The 19,609-nt window shown below is 34.9% G+C and overlaps 1 protein-coding gene across 3 annotated transcripts in view; it reads right to left on the reverse strand.

Annotated features, from left to right (window-relative positions):
- scat (VPS54 subunit of GARP complex scat) overlaps nt 1-19,609 on the reverse strand; it is a 181,425-nt gene that overhangs the window by 63,646 nt on the left and 98,170 nt on the right. For all 3 annotated transcript variants that reach the window (XM_069817917.1, XM_069817916.1, XM_069817915.1), the window contains exons 13-17: nt 16,233-16,452; nt 13,824-13,967; nt 9,174-9,306; nt 6,512-6,611; nt 894-1,153 (exon numbers count right to left, since the gene is read on the reverse strand). In XM_069817917.1, coding sequence (XP_069674018.1) covers nt 894-1,153; nt 6,512-6,611; nt 9,174-9,306; nt 13,824-13,967; nt 16,233-16,452 — 857 coding nt within the window. The remainder of the gene's footprint in view (nt 1-893; nt 1,154-6,511; nt 6,612-9,173; nt 9,307-13,823; nt 13,968-16,232; nt 16,453-19,609) is intronic.

Genomic DNA, 19,609 nt, shown 5'->3' on the forward strand with positions numbered 1-19,609 from the left:
GAAAAAAGGCACATTTATCACATTATTTTTTACTTTGTAACTATTGAAACATTTTTTTATTTTCATGTTGTTTATGTTTCTAAATACAAAATAAGTGTATGTTGATAAGAAGTTTTTTGTTGTATTTTGAAAACCATTTCGCAGCTCCCCTTAACTTTTTACACGACATCCACTTTGGGAACCAATGGCCTAAATGAATTGTAAGTTTATGTGAGGAATTTTTCGCGAAGTGTATGGAACAAAAATGGTGAAGTACTGTGACCATGGTAAAATGATAGAAGAATTTTATTGAAATCCAGTGCCTCATTGCAGAATGCAAGGCAAGGTATAACTACAATGGCAAGTAATGATTCTGATTTTTTTTTTTTACTAATGGCTGATACTTGACTTTCCGTCATTCATCTATATGAAGCCAATTGTGTAGACCAATTTACCGACAGAGTCATTGCCCAGGGTGCGCCATAGGAGACTGGTGTACATTACACCTGTATAAAATGAAAGGAGGTGATGATGGAGATTTGTTAGGATGTCACAAGGGAATGGAGGCTCCTGGAGAAAACACCTGTATTACTTGGACCATAGGCTAGACCAATAGAAGTTATAAATCGGGGGTACACTGGGAATCTAACCTGGTCCACAAGATTATAAGTCCAGTGCTATAGCCACTAGACCACCGTGGTAGTTATGATTCTGCTGATGAAGCAAGCTCTTCAGATTTCGTCAATGTAACCGAGATTCATGGCCAGAAATCCCATTCCAGCCCCTTTTTTTCTATTATTTGACTATAACTGATTACAGGCACAGGTAGAACGTAATAGCCCCCATGTTTATAGATACAGTACACTAATTGTAGTTTATTTTCCACTGAATACATTTTTGAAAAACTCTGTTACCTTGAAAGTGGTCCCTGACATGGGGTACAAGCCACAGGAGGAGCTGCAAAGCTCTAGATGCTAGTGCTAGGTTGGTTGTAGTGATAGTTTTGAGACCAGCCACATGTAGTGCCCCGGCACCTAGTACAAGCTGGCAACATCGCGAGTTGAACAACTGCAGCAGCTCCGCCAGATGACGACAGAGGTTGGGCGCCATCACAGTCAGATCTGTTGCACAGACGCAGTACTCGGCCACCATCTTGAGCAGAAGCAAAACAGTGCTGAAACCAAAGCAGGAGTGATGGATGATACAAATAATGTCGTCCAACTTTCTTTTTTTTTATTCGTGAAAGACAACAACCACAAAAATGATTAATAAATGGTATAAAGATTATAAATGAGAAGAAACTGGCTACTGAAACATGCACTGGAAGGAATGGTGAACGGGAAAAAGTTTGGAGCAGAGGGAATAAGATGATGACATTACAATATATGGATCATATACTGGGTGTTCATTTCAAAGTGTGTCTTGACGTCACTGTTGATGAGTCAGCAATTTGAAGAGAGTTTCAGCTTTTATGTCAGAGAAGTTGCCTATTACTCAAGGCGTTCAATCTGAACTTGAGAACGTGTACGGTATAACTTGAACGTCGTAGCAACAGATGGCGGTCTGTACGGTCTGTGTGATACCATAACCTCTTTCGAACTGTGTTTTGCGCGGCCAAGTCGTACGCAGGGTATTTTTTTATCATCGGTTGCATACGGCAACATTCCACGATACAAATCAAATGCTCCATGTCCATATTGACCGTCGAAATTAATGTCAACAAATACGTAAGTAATCGTCTTAACCCTCTCCCCATATCTCGACAGTAAGAAAAAAAAACTCACCTCAGTACATGTTTCGAAACAGTTCACATTCCTGCCACTACTGGCGTTACCGTACATATCGGTAAGTACTCTTCAGAATGAACGCCATACTTTCTAGGCAACTTTTCTGGCACGTAGGTAATACACCTCTGCAGAAGTGTAGGAAGATTGAATTCTCTGGGCTCATCAACTAGCCACATGACAGCATACAACGAGCCATGACACACTTTGAACTGAACACCCAGTATAAGAGACTAAGGGGAAGGTGGAAAAGAGGGAAGATTGAAGAATGCTGAGTTTGCAGTGAAGAACCTATTCTTGGGCAGTATACTATGAATGAATGAATGAATGAATACATACAGATAGGCTTTTAACACCAGAAGAGGAAAAATCAGGCAGAGATTGTTACATCCTATATTTCAAAGAGAAAAATACATTCTGCTGCCCGTTCTTGCTTCAGTTCTCGTTGCCTCATCCCAAGTCATCATACCATTGTTTTCTGAGTCGTTCCTGTTTCCTTCTACCTTTAGGAAGATTATCCCTTGCAATTTTAACAATTCTGTTACTATCCATCCTGTTTATATGATTATTCCATTCTTGTTTTCTCTTATATACTCATTCATTTATATTTTCAACTTCACATGTTTCTCTTATACTACCACTTTTTTCTTTATCCCATAAAGTTTTTCCTACAATTTTGCGAAGTACAGTCAACTCCGGATATAGTGAACCTCTGCGGACTTGCATATTTCGTTCACTATATCCGAGATTCACTAAATCCGAAGTGTCTCTCCCCTAACCTTAAATGACAGGAATGAATGAAATTGTAAACAAGAAGATACTCGTAATATACTACACCAGTAATTGAAATATTTCATTTTTGTGGACTGAATTACACTGTTTACTGTATTCTGTTACTCACAGTTGATTTACTTAAACTATGCTGTCGACCCACATCTGCTTGCGAAAACCATGTTCAATGTCACTTATAATATTCGTCTTATCTTCCAAAGAAAATATTTTACGTTTTGACATTTTTATGCAGTACATTCACTGTTCGAACACTAGAAACAGACTGAGGTAGAGATGACAAATGCTGTTATGGTGTGACTGCGTACTCAGCCTTGGAATTTCCCGGATCATTTAATGCTAAATGGGAGGGGGTTGATGGAGTTTGAAAGTCATCGAAATCTTACTTTCATTTATGCTCTAGACATAACATCTGTCCCCTTTCAATAAAAGAAGACAATTTCATTTTCTGTTGTTTCAATGCTGTCATAATGGAAATGTTTCTGAGAACAAAAGGCAACCTTTGACGGTGGAAGATTAGAAATAACAGTAGAATGGTGTGCCTGAAAACAGAATGGCAACCCTTCGATGGTGGAGTGAGGAAAGGTCGTCACACGTCTGTATTTACAGTACAGCTCATTGTCTAGGAATCACTAATCCTATCTTTATCCTTTGACTAAAGGAGTAAGAAACTTAGGATGTTGTTCTCAACACATTCTTTCAATTTTATACAAGAAAGTCTGACTTCAATTAAGAATTTGTCAGGATTCAACTCTTGTAACTTCAATTTTTAAGGTTCACTATAACGGAAATGAGAGTTCATTACAAACAGAAATATTAATGTACTTTTTAATGTTTGCGGGTCGGGACAAACTATTTACGTTCACTATAGCCGAATGTTAACTATAATCATGTTCACTATATCCAGAGTTGACTGTACTTTCATTTCTGTTTTTCCAACATTCTTTTTGATTTTGTTGTACCGTATTTACTCGCATATTAGACACCCCTTTCTTTCTTTTTTAATGCAAAAAAGTATGGGGGGGGGGCCTTATATGTGTGTACCCAAAAAAAGTACGGAAATAAGGTTTTTAAAGTTAGATATCACTAGGACTATAGAAATTAATTTAAATATGCCAATACATTTTCTCCGCGAAATCAATTATGCTCAATTTAAATGACAGAATAACTCACTCGCCTGTTGCTTACTTTTAAACTCACACTTGATACTGATCTCTTTCTCTGAATGACTGACTTCGGAAGTACAGCATGCGAAAACTGATATGATATCATATCATATCATCAGTATCTGTGAAAATGGAAAAACTAACAGGACAGAAATACTCTATAAAGATTGAACAAACAATCATTAAAAAGAGCTATCTGTTTCCTAACTGGACATGGTGTTTTCAGAAGACACCTTCAAACAATAGGAAGGTTCACAGGATGTTAAATGTTATGTTTTATTTAACGACGCTCGCAACTGCAGAGGTTATATCAGCGTCGCCGGATGTGCCAGAATTTTGTCCCGCAGGAGTTCTTTTACATGCCAGTAAATCTACTCACATGAGCCTGTCGCATTTAAGCACACTTAAATTCTATCGACCTGGCCTGGGATCGAACCCTCAACCTTGGGGTTCACAGGAAATTCACTCTGTCATTTATCTAAACAAGCTGATGAAACAGCAAGACATCTACTAATGGATTGTGAGGCCTTAGAGCAGAAAAGGTATCTAATCTTTGAAGTGAACTCTGATTTTGTGAACAGATAATACATCTAATTAAAGATGTAGAATTTTACTTCTGAACAGGAATTAGGAAGAGCACAAGAAGTCTTTCAGGCTGAGGTCCGATGGGGTAAACCCACTTCCAGTTATAACAATAATAATAATAATAATAATAATAATAATAATAATAATAATAATAATAATAATAATAGTAGTAGTAGTAATAATAATAACAGAAGAAATACTAAAATCAGAAGTAAACACTGAAATACTAAAACAATTGTCTTTAGAGACAATTAATATTAGGTACCCTCCACAAAACTGGCTTCATTTATACACTGACGGATCCTTGATCTCCAGAGAACAAGGTGCCGGTGCAGGTGTTACGTGCTGTCTCTTCTCACTTTATAGATCTCTTGGGTATGGAACAACAAGTTTTGATGGAGAAATCATTGCAATAAGTGAAAGTCTCAGGAATCTTCTATGCCACATCAATAAATGTAAAAATGCAGTTATATTGTCAGACTCCAAAGCAGCTATTCTATCAATAGTCTCTAAACACACACCTTCATCTCAGACAGCAGAAATAACTAAAATGCTCTCTCAATTAATATCACTCAATAAAAGAATTGTATTCCAATGGATACCATCCCATTGTGGAATCCTGGGAAACGAGAATGCGGATGCTTTAGCAAAGAAGGGCAGCACTGCTACTTACAGACCTGTTACTAAATCTACGTATTACTCTGTGAAAAGATTTATTAAATCTACATACTTAGACTTCACCAAACAAAATTTGATTAACACAATCTCAAGGGAAAAAATGGAACTCTCTGCATAAAAATCCACAGTTAATTCCCGATTTACCACGAAAATCGTCTGTAGCTGCATTTAGATTGGCAACTGGCCATGATTGTTTGGCCAAACACCTGCATAGAATTGGAATATATCAGTCCCCTAACTGTCCATTGTGCAACTCAAACCAAGAAATGGATTCGGAACACCTCAAAATCTGTGCTTCAGTGGCTGGCCATGATAATATCTTTGAAAAATATTGGAGTGCAAGAGGTCAAATGACTTTATTGTCAAACGCCTGGCATTAGAAAACAACAACATAATAATAATAATAATAATAATAATAATAATCATTATCATAAAACAGGACAGAAACTACAGTAGATAGTTTGAGGATAAACAGACAAAGAGAAATGTTGTTACTCTTCATCAGGACGGAGACAACTGGAGAAGTAATGATTATACTGCGTGTTCATTTCAAAGTGTGTCATGACGTCACTGTTGATGAGTCAGCGATTTGAAGCGAGTTTCAGCTTTTATGCCAGAGAAGTTGCCTATTAATCAAGGCATTCAATCTGAAGTTGAGAACGTGTACGGTATAACTTGAACGTCGTAGCAACAGATGGCGGTCTGTACGGTCTGTGTGCTACCATAACCTCTTTCGAACTGTGTTTTGCGAGGCCAAGTCGTACGCAGGGTATTTGTTATCATCGGTTGCATACAGCAACATTCCACAACACAAATCAAATGCTCCGTGTCCATGTTGACCGTCGAAATTAATGTCAACAAATACGTAAGTAATCGTCTTAACCCTCTCCCCCATAGACAGTAAGAAAAAAAACTCACCTCAGTACATGTTTCGAAACAGTTCACATTCCTGCCACTACTGCGTCACTGTACGTATCGGTAAGCACTCTTCAGAATGAATGCCGTACTTGCTAGGCAACTTCTCTGGCACATAGGTAATACACCTTTGCGGAAGTGTAGGAAGATTGAATTCTCTAGGCTCATTGACTAGCCACATGACAGCATACAACGAGCCATGACACACTTTGAACTGAACACCCAGTATATCTCATAATGGGTCTTACTGCTGTTTTGTAGATTCTGGCCTTGGTTTCTATTTTTAAATGTTTATTTTTCCAAATTATATCACTAAGGCATCCAGCACTTAATTTGCCTTAATAACCCATTGTCTCACCACCTGTTCTATGTTCCCATAAGTCGTTGCTGTTTGTTGTTTATTAATATTCTAGAAACTTGGATTTATTCCATTCTCTTTCCAATGTTGCAGTAGTGTTTTGTCAACTGACTTCTGAATATATCTCAATTTTGAGGAGCAACTTGGCACTAAAGTCGCAATTCAAGACTGAATCAGGCTGTGTGCAGAATGTGCACTGAGATTACTATTATCATAAAAATCTTGTAAAATATAGTTTAGTGCAGTTTAATACATACCCTACAACAGCATACTTTTCTTCTCCAACAACCAGCACGTTTGATGGTTTCCTATCACCAATTTCAGATTCTGTCTCGCGTTTTGCAAGTGAAAATTTTCCTGAAAGAAATACAAAATAAAATAAAACAAATTTCATACTTGATCAAATGTTCTTACTCAAGAATAAAATTTATGCATCTTGTAAAATAACTCAGTTTATTTCTAACTGATTGAACATTATGGTATTTGGTATTCTAAATCAGTATGTTGTTATAGTTTTTAGTTTCTCTCAGTGTAGTCCCTACCTGGAGATCCAATCGAGGGACTATTTTATCTCCGGAACATTTTACATTGAGATCAGCCATCATTGTTAGTGAAAAAGATTGGGGCTGTAGTAGATGTTTTTACAGCTTATGTAGGTACCTCTTGATTATTTATTAACTCAATCTAAAGGACTGACGCTACCTCACCATCACTAGGTGAGTACCTACGAGGGTTTATTAAGTACTGATAGATATAGAGGAAAGGATAGAGAAAATGATCTCGTAGGCCTTGAATGCTCTAATACCATCACAGTCGAAAAGAATAAGAGTTAGCCAAGGGAGGCTGATACTAGAAAAGTGAAAGGATCAGTCTTGGTCATAAGCCCACCAAGCTGACCAGTGCTGTTTGGTGGGTAGCCCATCCCGTTAGTTCATTCTGTATAAGCAAAATGGTAACAGCTGCACAACGAGAAGGTAGGGATTGGACACTAGGTTATTGTTCAGGCCGGTTCCATTAAGTCCTCAATATGGGAAATTAATGGGTCTCCTTCCTGTGTTTGACAATAACCCTTTTGCAGCGCATATTCTGCAGTTAATTCTCATTTAAAAAATTTATGGATCGAATTATGGCTTTCTTCTGATAAAGGCCAAGTACTTCAAAACATTCAAAAGAAACCTAATGATTTACAAATGTTCCACAACATTCCCAGACACATACAAACTTTATTAGCAAGAGCCAGGACAGGCCATACTATCACTCAGAAGTATCTTCACTGCTTTAATCTTGTTGACTCTAGTAGTTGTTGCTGGTGCAACAATAACGAAGAAGATTTGGAACATATCCTCTTAAAATGCCCTGTCACAAACATCCATAGAACTAATTTAAATTCTGCAATCCCTGTAACCTTGGACATTTCTCTCCAATACATACTGAATACACCTCATCTTTGGAATGTGGCTGCTGAAATATACAACCGGCATCGTGCTTTTTACCCATCATTTGTAAGAAGAGGAAATTCATTGTGAAACATAGAGGAACACGTGTTGTCAGCAAATAGCTGGATATACTACAAAGATAGATAGATAGATAGTAAAATAACTCGGAACATAGCCAATACATATGAAGAGTCCACTGCAAGAATGATGGATGTCATTTGGAATACATTTTGCAGGAGAAGCAATTGAAAGTTTGAAATGCTTAGCACTCAAAGCTTAACTGTGATTTTCCGATCATTACTGGACAATGACTATGTGTTAATGCCATATAACTCTCCATGTACATTCTATATGTCTTAAGCTATGCATTGACAGTCTTGATTCATTTTCGACAAGAAAGTGACATCCATCATTCTTGCAGTGGACTCTTCATATTTAATTGCTCTTAAAATTTCGTTTGTTGTGGTGCATCTTAAATATCTTAACTTATCCACTAACAAACTTGGTTCTGGAATTTATTGGCAAAAATTCAGGAAAGCAATAAAATCTGCACAACGAAATAGACTTACTGATGGCCACTTTCAGATTTACTGCGGATATCGTAAACATCACTACAAGTTGATTTTAATGAACTTGTGAATTCATATGAATGACCATAGTGTTCCCACTAGCTTCATGTGTGAAAAATGACAGTTATTGTGCCAACAATAACATATTTAACTTTTCAACTCAGTAACTTTTTTATCATTAAATACTGTAACAGTGTAACTTGACACAGTATTTTAAAATATTTTTTGACTACTAATTTTTTTAATTATTAATTATTGTGTACTCATGTACTGTAATAATAACTATTGTATGTAAACTGTAAGTGTGTAGATGTTTCATACGCAATATATACAGCCCTCAAAATCTCATAATATTTAGCTGTGGCTCCTGAAGGTTAAGAAGTTTGCCATCACTGCTGTACATTTTTTTTAGTAGCTTATTTTACGACGATGTATCAACAACTTAGGTTATTTAGCGTCTGAATGACATGAAGGTCATAATGCTGGTGAAATGAGGCTGGGGTCCAGCACCAATAGTTACCCAGCATTTGCTCATATTGGGTTGAGGGAAAACCCCGGAAAAAAACCTCAACCAGGTAACTTGCCCCAACTGGGAATCGAACCTGGGCCACCTGGTTTCATGGCCAGACGTGCTAACAGTTACTCCACAGGTATAGACACTGCTGTACATAGTGATCAATAATACAGGGGTAAGGGAACTTCTTGGACATTCTGTATGTAAAAAGAAAATCAATTTTTAATTCTATAGTGTTCCCGTACCTGAACACCTAATCCTAAAATGAATATAGCATTATGGAGTGCGTTATGATAACAACAGTGGGTCTATAAATTTAATTACAGTGGAAAAGATCAATAATATTAATAACAATTACAGTGATGTAATTCTTATAGTGGTATTTTGACATATAACTCACCAGTTTCACTTATGTAAGAAACAAGATCTTGAAATTCTGCAGGAACATCGGCCTGCTTCCAACGCTCACTGTCCAGAATAAGACTCAGCTTCGTTTTACGATCCTGATGGAAACGTTGAACAAATTTACTAGCCTGGAAACAAATTACACATGTAAAACAGTATAAGATATAACAATGAATAATATTAACAATTGATTGAATATATAGAAAGAATAAAAAAAAAGAACATGTAGCACAAATTTTTTTATTTCTTAACTAGATTTTACAGCCTTTATTTAGAGGTTTAAGCATAGGGTTTAAAGAATAAACATATTTACTGAAAATAATGACTTTCATTTCAATTTTTAATTTTCGTGAGGAAAACAGATGTGATGCTACATATACTGCAGCTCTGTTCAGGCATAACAAACTAAAAATCTAGGTTTCATATGGCTGTGACCGTAGCTTATATGTTCCCTCTCTATATAGGTGGCATAGGCGAAGACAGAACCGTTTCCTTGGGGAGGGGAGGGCAAAGCAAAACCATAGAATCCCCATATAACAGGGTTATCATTTACCTCCTTCCCCCGTTATAGCTTGACCGTGGTACAGTATAACGGAATATGATTACTTAAAGGTATTTTCGAGGGCTTGTTTCTTGCAGTTTTACATCCACATCTGCAATGTTTCGGACAGAGTAGTATAGGACTTGAACTGTAGGTCTACTACAAATTATTATAATAGGGCATAACTTAAAACAATCTCCTTCTTTTTCTCTCCCATACAGAAACACATGCATACATCAATAAAACTACGTAACAGTGCCAACAGAAACTTTTTTATATGAAGTTTACCTTCCTGAAGATATCATATAAAATGTAAACTCTATTTTATTTAATCTTGTCTTCAAGTTTACACATTATACTGTGATCACTTTTATTTTTTCTGCATTGTTGTGCATTATGTTATTCATATTTCTCCAAGTGGCGACCTGAACACCTGCAGACTTCTAACACATGAGTACAGGCTGTTACAAAAGAAACATTACAGTGCTTTCATTCCTCAAATGAGGTATAGAAATTCTTATACATAATCAGAAATTTAAAATAAATATTATAGTCCAGACACATGATCTGAAGATATTAATTCGTCAATTTAAGCACAGAAGCTTAATCATAAAAGCAAAAAAGATCTTTTGAATTCAATATTTTCTAACGTTAATAGAAAAGAAAAAGAAAAAGAGTTCAGACAAGTTTGGCCCCCCCCCCCCCCCAATAACTCCGCCTATGATTGTTGGCTGCACTAGATTGTTCAATATTTTTTTTATTCAAAATCAAAGTGATGGTTAATGAAAGAAGCAAGGAGGTATAATATGGGAATCCACAACACATTAGTTTATGGCACTTTTTTTTTTCTGTAAAAGGAAACAACTGCTATATGTCAGTCGAAATTTGCACCACGAAGGCTAGAAGGTAAGCATGGCATCGCTCTTTTTGAACCATTAATGTCTACTGTTATGTTTAGGGGCATCAAAACGTAATAAAAATAAGAAGCATGCTTTTTACTCTTTTTTCAGTTTTCTTTACATTTCATCATATACCTTGGTCCAAAACATGATGGCCTTTCTTCCTGGAATTGGTAAACCCTCATAAACCCACATCTTCTCCTCAACCCTTAGGTGCGTGGCAGAAATACAGTATAACAATGACTTCAAGAACTGGCAACTCAGCTAAGTGTCTATCCCTTGCTCGTTCCTACAGTTATGTGGTGAAGGGTCTGAGGGAAGACCATCATGTTTTGGAGCAAAATATAACTATAATCCTTTAAAACCTGTTTCATTATTGAGAATTAATACTATGAATAGATATTGCCACGATAAATTGTATTTTCAGTGAAATACGCGTGATTTCGAAGAATCTGTAATCTTTTTTTTAAATTTCAATTTTAATAAATTTGTCAGATTTTTTTTCGTTCTTCAGATCATGGCCGGGGATTTCACTTTTATGGAGTCTGGCATATCATGAACCGTGCGTGCACAGTTTTCATCTTTGCTTTCGTCTCCTAAGTGCAAGTGGACCATGATATTGTTCCTGGGCAGGAGTTAAGGGAGGCATCAGCCGTTTGTAGTACATATTCCGGTTGTTGATTTTTAAATTATAATAACTGCTGGTTGCCATTAAATTTAAACATGAACGTTCATTCAGTATTATACTGTTATAGCAAAATGGGTTGCCCTAAACATAGGTGACCAGAAGTCCTATTTTGTCCGGACATGTTCTCCTTTTTAGGCCTTTGCCCGGGATCCTGGCAGATTTTTAAAAAACCAAGAAATGTCCTGCTTTTCGTAACCTGTACTTGTGATATTTTGAAATTATCTGATTTGACGCCTTTTTCAAGAATTTTCCTTTAGGTGGCACAGTACTGACAGAATATACTCTTCGCCAACGATCACAACTCTCTTTGCATACAAAGTAATATTAAATTAACATTTTGTGCGGCCTTTTTATGTACTTTTCTAATAATTATAGTTCCCTTGACTTTCATATGTAGTTAACTGTAAAATCATTTTATATTATCGAGTTTTATCATAAGTATACTGCAATAAAATAGATATTGACATAATTTAAGTATAATATAGGCCTAAGCCTAAATCTATATAGGGTATATATTTTCTGTCCTCTTTAATAATTATAGTTCCCTTGACTTTCATATGTAGCTAACTGTAAAAGCATTATTATTAAGTTTTATCATAATTGTTTTGTAATATTAACATATTTTTAAGTATGATATAAGCCTAAATCTGTACTGTAAATATTTTGTAAGAAAATAGGTACTGACGTAGTTTATAGTATAATATAGGCTTAAGCCTAAATCTAAGTACATATTTTCTGTCTTCTTTTTTCGAACAATGTCCTCCTTTTTGAAGCTTTGTGTCCTCTTTTCTACTGATGTGAATATGGTTTGTTTTTATCTTTTTTTGGCATCATAATTGAAACTACAATTATTTAACTGAACACTGTAACATTGATCATGTATGTACATTGCCATTCATATATATATTATTTTCATTTACTCCTTTCAAATAGGCTACATAAAATAGCGAAATAGGTTTTAGCTAATAAACTCTATTTCTTCGAATAACTAATGTTAAAAACATTTTTAAAAACACTTTTGCTGTAAGTACAACAATGCTATAATTTCACACCTCCAATGATATGAGACTAACAATCTTGTTTTCCCTAGTGCTGATTGAGAAAATGAAGGCAACAGAACTGTAGGAAATGTCCAAATCACGTATGGCAGTGGAAAGTGTTATCAATCTTCTTAATGTATCCAGCTGTTTGCTGACAATATAAAGTCCACTATAGTCTATTCAGTTGTTTGTTTTTCACGAGAAATGAGGGGTATTTTGATCGGAGTTCATTATAGACGCCTGTTGCTAGTAGCCAGAGGTGGGGTGTAGTCAATATATACTGCAGGGCTGTGTCTTCTGCAACTGGTACTGATGATATTTTTCACTGTGGAAAGTGTTATGTGAAATACAAAATACGTTCTGACCACAGGAGACGACAGGGATGTGTTTTCATACTAACACAATACACAACACAAGAGATCTCTCTGTGCATCTCTTCAGAAGTGTTCATCCTCCTCCAGTCTTGACACTGAATTGCTAGTTATTGATGCTGCTCTTCAGTGTGTTACTCAAATTTCTGACAAATCTATTTGCATACTTACCGACTCCAAGGGGGCTATATTTAATATAATTAAATATGTACCAAACCTATATGCACATAGAATTATTCCAATTCAGAAACAACAAAGTAAACTGAAAGAACTCCAAAAGGAAATAACACTTCAATGGATACCTAGTCATTGTGGTATACCTGGAAACGAGAAAGTCGATAATATTGCAAAACAGGCAACATATTTGCAACCAAGACCTCTTCAAGTGATATCTCTATCCGTGCTTTTGCTTCAGTAAAGTCTCATTTTACAAACCTATGGATCAACAATTGGCTCTCTTCTGACAAAGGAAAAATTTTACAGTCTTACAAAAGAAACCAAATGACCTGGAAATTTACAAAAACTTGCCCAGACATGTTCAAACATTTTTAACAAGGGCCAGAACAGGTCACATTGTCACTCAATTGTACCTACACCGATTTCACATTTCTGATACTCCTACTTGTCTGTGATGTAATAATCATGATGAAGATCTGGAACACATTCTTCTATACTGTCCATCCATAAACCGCAAAAGAAGTAAATTAAAATCATCAGTACCAGTTGCAGAAGACACAGCCCTGCAGTATATATTGACTACACCCCACCTCTGGCTACTAGCAACAGGCATCTATAATGAACACCAATCAAAATACCCCTCATTTCTCGTGAAAAACAACAACTGAATAGACTAAAGTGGACTATAGTGGACTTTATGTTGTCAGCAAACAGCTGGATACATTAAGAAGATTGATCTCTTCAGAAGGAATTTAAATATGAAGCACAGAAATGATAGGCTACATCCTATTTAACGTGGAGGATTTGTAAGTTGAATTTGTATGACTTTAATCTGTGGGTAAGTTTAAAGACAAACTGTATAAAAATTTTAATCCATACTCTATGAATGGATTTAAAGAAAATATTATTAGCACATAGAGTATACAAACCTGAACTTTGAAGGCAGACCTGAGAGCTGTACTGGTCTTGCCACAGACTTTCTCACACTGTTCCGTAAAGCTATCTATCACCCTGGCGAGATCACAGATTTGGGCAGCTGTTGCCTTGTCTACTAGCCAATAAGAACTGTGAGACTGTAAAGAGAGACAGAAGAGCACAATATATCAGGCAAGTAGTCTCAGATCAACCCAATCTCACCTGATTTCACAATCTAATCCAATTCAACCACATGAAACCCAATCAATTTAATCTAATCTAATCGAGGAAACTTCATACAATCCAACCTAACCTAACTAACCAATTGTAACTTAACTCAAATAAACTTAATACAATCCCAAAATAACTTCGCAGTGCAATCTTATCAAATTCAACATAACCCAATTCTAAACCAGTGGTTGACAAAGATTACGTCATATAGAATGAAGCCCACAATACACACAAAAGGAAAAGGTAGGAGGGGAAAGACACCTAACCTACTTAACGCTGAATGAACAAGTGATAGCTAAGGGAAGGGAGATCATGCTTACCTCTCACGAGTCGAGAAATACTGACTACTGATCTAAACCAATCTAACCCTATCTCATGTAATCTAACACAACCCAATTTAATCTAATTTATCCCAACCCTATCTCATGTAATCTAATCTAACTCATTTCGATTTAACCCATCTTAACAGAATCGAAAACAATTCAACCCTATACCAAGCCTCTTGAAACCCAATCCGATTCAATAAAATTGAACCCAAACCAACATAATTCAATCTATTCTAATGCAATTCAATTTGAACAAACTCCACGTGACTTAATACAAATTTAATCTAACCAAATCCAAATCAATTCAACCTAATCCAAAGCTGCCTCTCACACACCTAAATCAATCCCTTCTATTCAACACAGTCCAATTCAATCTAATCTAACTTAGCGTAATAATCCCAACCTAATCCAAAAGATAACTCCACAACTCAATCCAATCTTATTGCATTCCATCCAACACAGTGTAATATGATCTACCACAAACCAATCCAAAACAAACCAACTTAACCCAGCCCAATCTAACCCGATTCTGAGACAACTTTACATTCAAATTTTATCGAGTTCAACCAAACACAACCAACCAATCTAGCCCAACCATAATTAATTCAAGCTAACTTCACACAGAAATCCAATCCTATTGAATCCATCATAATTCAATCTATTCTAATTCAAATTAACCCAAACCAATTCAATCCAATCCCAAGTCAGTTCAATCCTATCTAATTCATATTCTTATTTTAAGACCTCGCCATCCTCTATGTTACGAAGGAGAGTTTGGCTGGCACTGTGGATTGAATCCCAGCATAGCTCAGTTGGTTAAGAGCACTCAGTGCACCAAGCTCAGCAGTCTTGAGTTCGATTCCTGATGCCAGAACGAATTTTTCTCCATTAATAATAATAATAATAATAATAATAATAATAATAATAATAATAATAATAATAATAATAATAATAATAATAATAATTCAACCTAACCTAATTATACATAATACAAACAAATCTAACCTAATCCAACCCAACATCTAATCTAACCTATCATAACACAATACAATCCAACCCAATAGCATCGAATTCAATTTAATTTAATTAAACTAACTTAACACAATCTCAAACCAACTTTACAACTCAATTAATTATATTAGGTTACTGTTTGTTGGTGGACATTAGGATGCATAGAAATGTCTGAAATGAAACATTACGACCAATTTACTATCCACCTGCAATTATCACTGTTGGACATTTAATTACATATTTCTAAATCTTTGATTCGATAACCGATAGTACTTGTCAACATATTACAGATGTAATTTTAATAAATATGTACAACTAATTCATTCAACATATGTTGTTCAACTGTTTTTAATTGCATTTTAACTGTTTTATATTTGAGACATATCTATTGTAAAACATATACTTCGAAATTCTGGTTTTTCCATATTAGGCAATGATGTACAAATACTTTAAAAATCACATATGCACTCTGAAATGCACCTAAAAAACTTATTTGAGTTTCTAATTTTTGTTGAAATGGCACAATTCATGCATGTTGTAAGTTGTCAACCAGATATTCTATAATGTGTTTTTGTCATGTTCAGACGAGACCTGATGATGCCGTAAGGCGAAAGTGCTCGTCATAAAATAAAACAAAATATATTTTTATACTCAATGATATAATTTATTGTTTTAAGTGATAAGTATTGATAGAAAAGTAACCTAGTATAATTGATTCATTGGTAACTTATCTGAAAACAACAATGTCTGTCAAATTTACAACTCAATCCAATCATAGCAAACTGAATTTAATCCAACTCACTCTAATCTAACCTAATCCAACCCAAATCTAATTCAATGCATTCATCCTCTTACTGATGAATTCTGCGTGTGATTCAGCTTCTCGTTATTTCGAGTCTGCTGCGATAAGTTGCTCTTGTCTCGCTGCTCACTGGCCTGGGTATGTGATGGTGCTGACAGCAATTGAGCTACGCGTTCGTGGGCGTAATCACAGACTGACGTCAGCAGGTCATGCAGCTTTCCAACCACACGCGCATGTTCCTCTGTTGACAAGAAACTGTCTGAAGGGTCTGATCTGCAATCAGGAGAGTGAACTCTTCGAAAAACAAGTTCAAGACAATACAAAGCATATTTAATGGAACATGCATTATTATTATTATTATTATTATTATTATTATTATTATTATTAAAATACATGTACTGGATTTGAATAAGTGAATTCACTGACAGTCTGCTGAGTTGTCTAACATTTCTGACTGAGATTATTCATAGCTTTCTTGTCTTCTTGCACGGAAAAGTGAGAACAGTTTCAATGGGTTGCAAGCACATCTCTCAAAACATTTTATTCTAATCAGCAATCACAATAATTTTATAAATTGATTGATAATGAGTAACATATGCAGTTGCAAGTATTATGAAATAATTACGTAATTATGAAGAAATAAGCAAAAATGAGTGAATGAATAAACAAACACAGAAAACACTTGAATCCAGAATCTGCTGATGACAAAACACTGATGGCTCAACTTAATTGGTACACACCCATTATATCTTATAATGTTTGTTGTCTGTATTAAATTATCTAATTCTGAATTGTTTCTTATTCTCACTTTTCTCAATTTGTAATAGCCCAGGTATCTTCACTCAGAAGCTGCCTTTCAAAAATATAAAGGCTATTTTTTGTTTTACCACATTTTGACGAATTATGTTGAACATAAGATTATTTAGGGCCAAATTAAAGAAGAACCTAATTTCTCATGCCTTCTATTCTGTAGGTGAATTCATGACATTCAATAACGCTTCATGAAATTGATACTAAAACTTTGTGTTGTACTAGTAGACAATATTGTAAATCTCTTCTGTATATATTTCATCTAGACTGTGACTATAAATTAAGACTTTATAATAGTATTAAGTTTTTGACTTGTTCCATATTCTAGCTGTGAAGCAATGTATGAATACCATGGAATGTTAATAAATGCAATACCCTATGAAAGAAAAGGAATGAAAGATTGGAGAAAATTTGTGACTATGGTAATGTATTTGTTTTAGAGTGACTTTCTTAATTAGGGCACAGAAATAATTCAGTATATTCAACAAATACAAGATTTACATGCTTTTCAGACAGGTATTTTTTTACATTTAAATAAAATTATCATTTATTATCAAGACAGAAATAGTAATTACCTTTCTAAGAAGGGCCTCTACTTGGATTGTCTTTATCAGCTCCATTCAGACTTTTATCTGCTTTCCTGATTTCTGGCATTATCGGGGATATGTTTTACTGACCTCTTCATAAAGTCGATCTATGAGCCTACAGTCAATTATTTCAAGCTGTAATATGCCTTAATTCACGTTGAGGTATTTGGCTTGCTCATAGGTGCTCGAGGGACTATACCAGCTTTTTTTCGAAGAATTTCGACAAATTTCCTCTGCCAACATTTCTGAGGGATGACACTGTGATAACTGTGTTAAAAGAATCCTGTCAAATCCTGATTAACCACATGGTGCCACATTAATAATAATTTTAATTTTTCATGCCCTTCTCTTTGTTTCTTTTTTTTTAAATTTAATTATCTATGTTTACATATGTATATTTATTTTTTTGAGGATATACTGAGTCCGTAAGGACTACGCTCAATTGGGGGCAGTTTGTAATTAATTAATTTATGTCTTCAACATTTTAAAAAGTTATTTACCATTTTTTGATAATTTGACAGAATTAACAATGTTTATCTTCGAAAACTGCAATAAATCAACATATAATTTCCCTTCAAAAGTATAGCAATTCTTAAAACTGTGTGATTCACTGAAACAAACTCGTGACTACTAAGGTTGGTTCTGAAGGAACGATATAATGATTAACTGCTAACCATGCAGACACAACAATCGAACTACTATATTAACATATACTACTGATGTGTAGCCAAAATACTGGGTTAATTCAGAGTCGTCAAATTGAACTTTTCATTCTGGTTCTCATGAACTCAGGTTAATAAATCAAGGTTAATGATATAGTTTATTTTATTTCATTAAACTTTTTCATTTAAAGCATAAAGAAAATGTATTGGGATGTTACAAAACATATATTTCGGGATTTTCATGGAAATACACCAATTTTCTTCTTGATTCTGTTGCATTACAGAATTCTGATAAATGAAATGGTACAGTTTGTAGTCAACGAAACATTAGGCCTATTTCTAAAGCAAAATTAATTATATTATCCTACAGAATTATTTATACTTTTCGTTTCGATTTCTTTGTAAGATTTTACACCCTCAGACACTTAAGGTTAAACAATTAAAGGTCACTAGTTCTAAAACTCCTTGCTATTGATGGATAAATTTCCACAGAAGAGATTAATTTTACAACAGTCTGAATGACAATACTTCAGGAATATGCTTAGAATCTCATTATAAACTTCTGATATCTTTTAATATTCATATCACTTTTAAATATAGATTTTTGTAAATATAAAAGTAATAATACCAGTGATTACAGAATATGAATAGCTACTTTATATGAATTTGTACAAAACTTATGAAAACATCTCCTTAAACTATACAATCTATAAATGAAGTAAAATATGCTGAGGTGTAAAAAAAAAGTGAAATAATTGGAAAAATAAACAATTCTGTGTTAAAATGTGAACTCTGTCTTGACACTAAGGCAGGTTTATGATTTTATAACTACTGAGTGTTTTCGAAGCAGAACATGAGTTTGAATACTTTCTTTTAACAACAATTGGATTCTTGGTACTGTGTTTGACTTGGATGATTTCTGTGTCATTGCCAGTGATACATCTGTGTGAATGTTTTACAACTTACCCCACCCTCCTATAAGAAAGTATTATGTTTTTGGATTTTACTACGGAAAAGATATGTTTAATTCATTGTTTGACTCAGCAGAGAGTAGGTTTTAATGCAAATAACATGCTGTTTTTTTTATTTTATTGGATTATTTTATGACGCTGTATCAACATCTAGGTTATTTAGCGTCTGAATGGCGTGAAGAACATGCTGTTAAGCAGAAGATTCTGCAAGAGCTGTTGCAATGATGAAGAAAGAAGGTCTTATCATTACATCATGGAAAGGCTTGGAGCATCAACTGGATGTATCCACAGAAATGTTAAATGTTTCAGAGAGACAAATTCATTTACCAGAATGCCAGAATCTGGTAGGATTAGGGTCACAACCCAGAGGGACAACATATTCGTAAGGTTGCAGGTACTA

This window comes from Periplaneta americana, chromosome 2 (genome assembly GCF_040183065.1).
Source record: "Periplaneta americana isolate PAMFEO1 chromosome 2, P.americana_PAMFEO1_priV1, whole genome shotgun sequence".
In the NCBI taxonomy this organism is placed as follows: Eukaryota; Metazoa; Arthropoda; class Insecta; order Blattodea; family Blattidae; genus Periplaneta; species Periplaneta americana.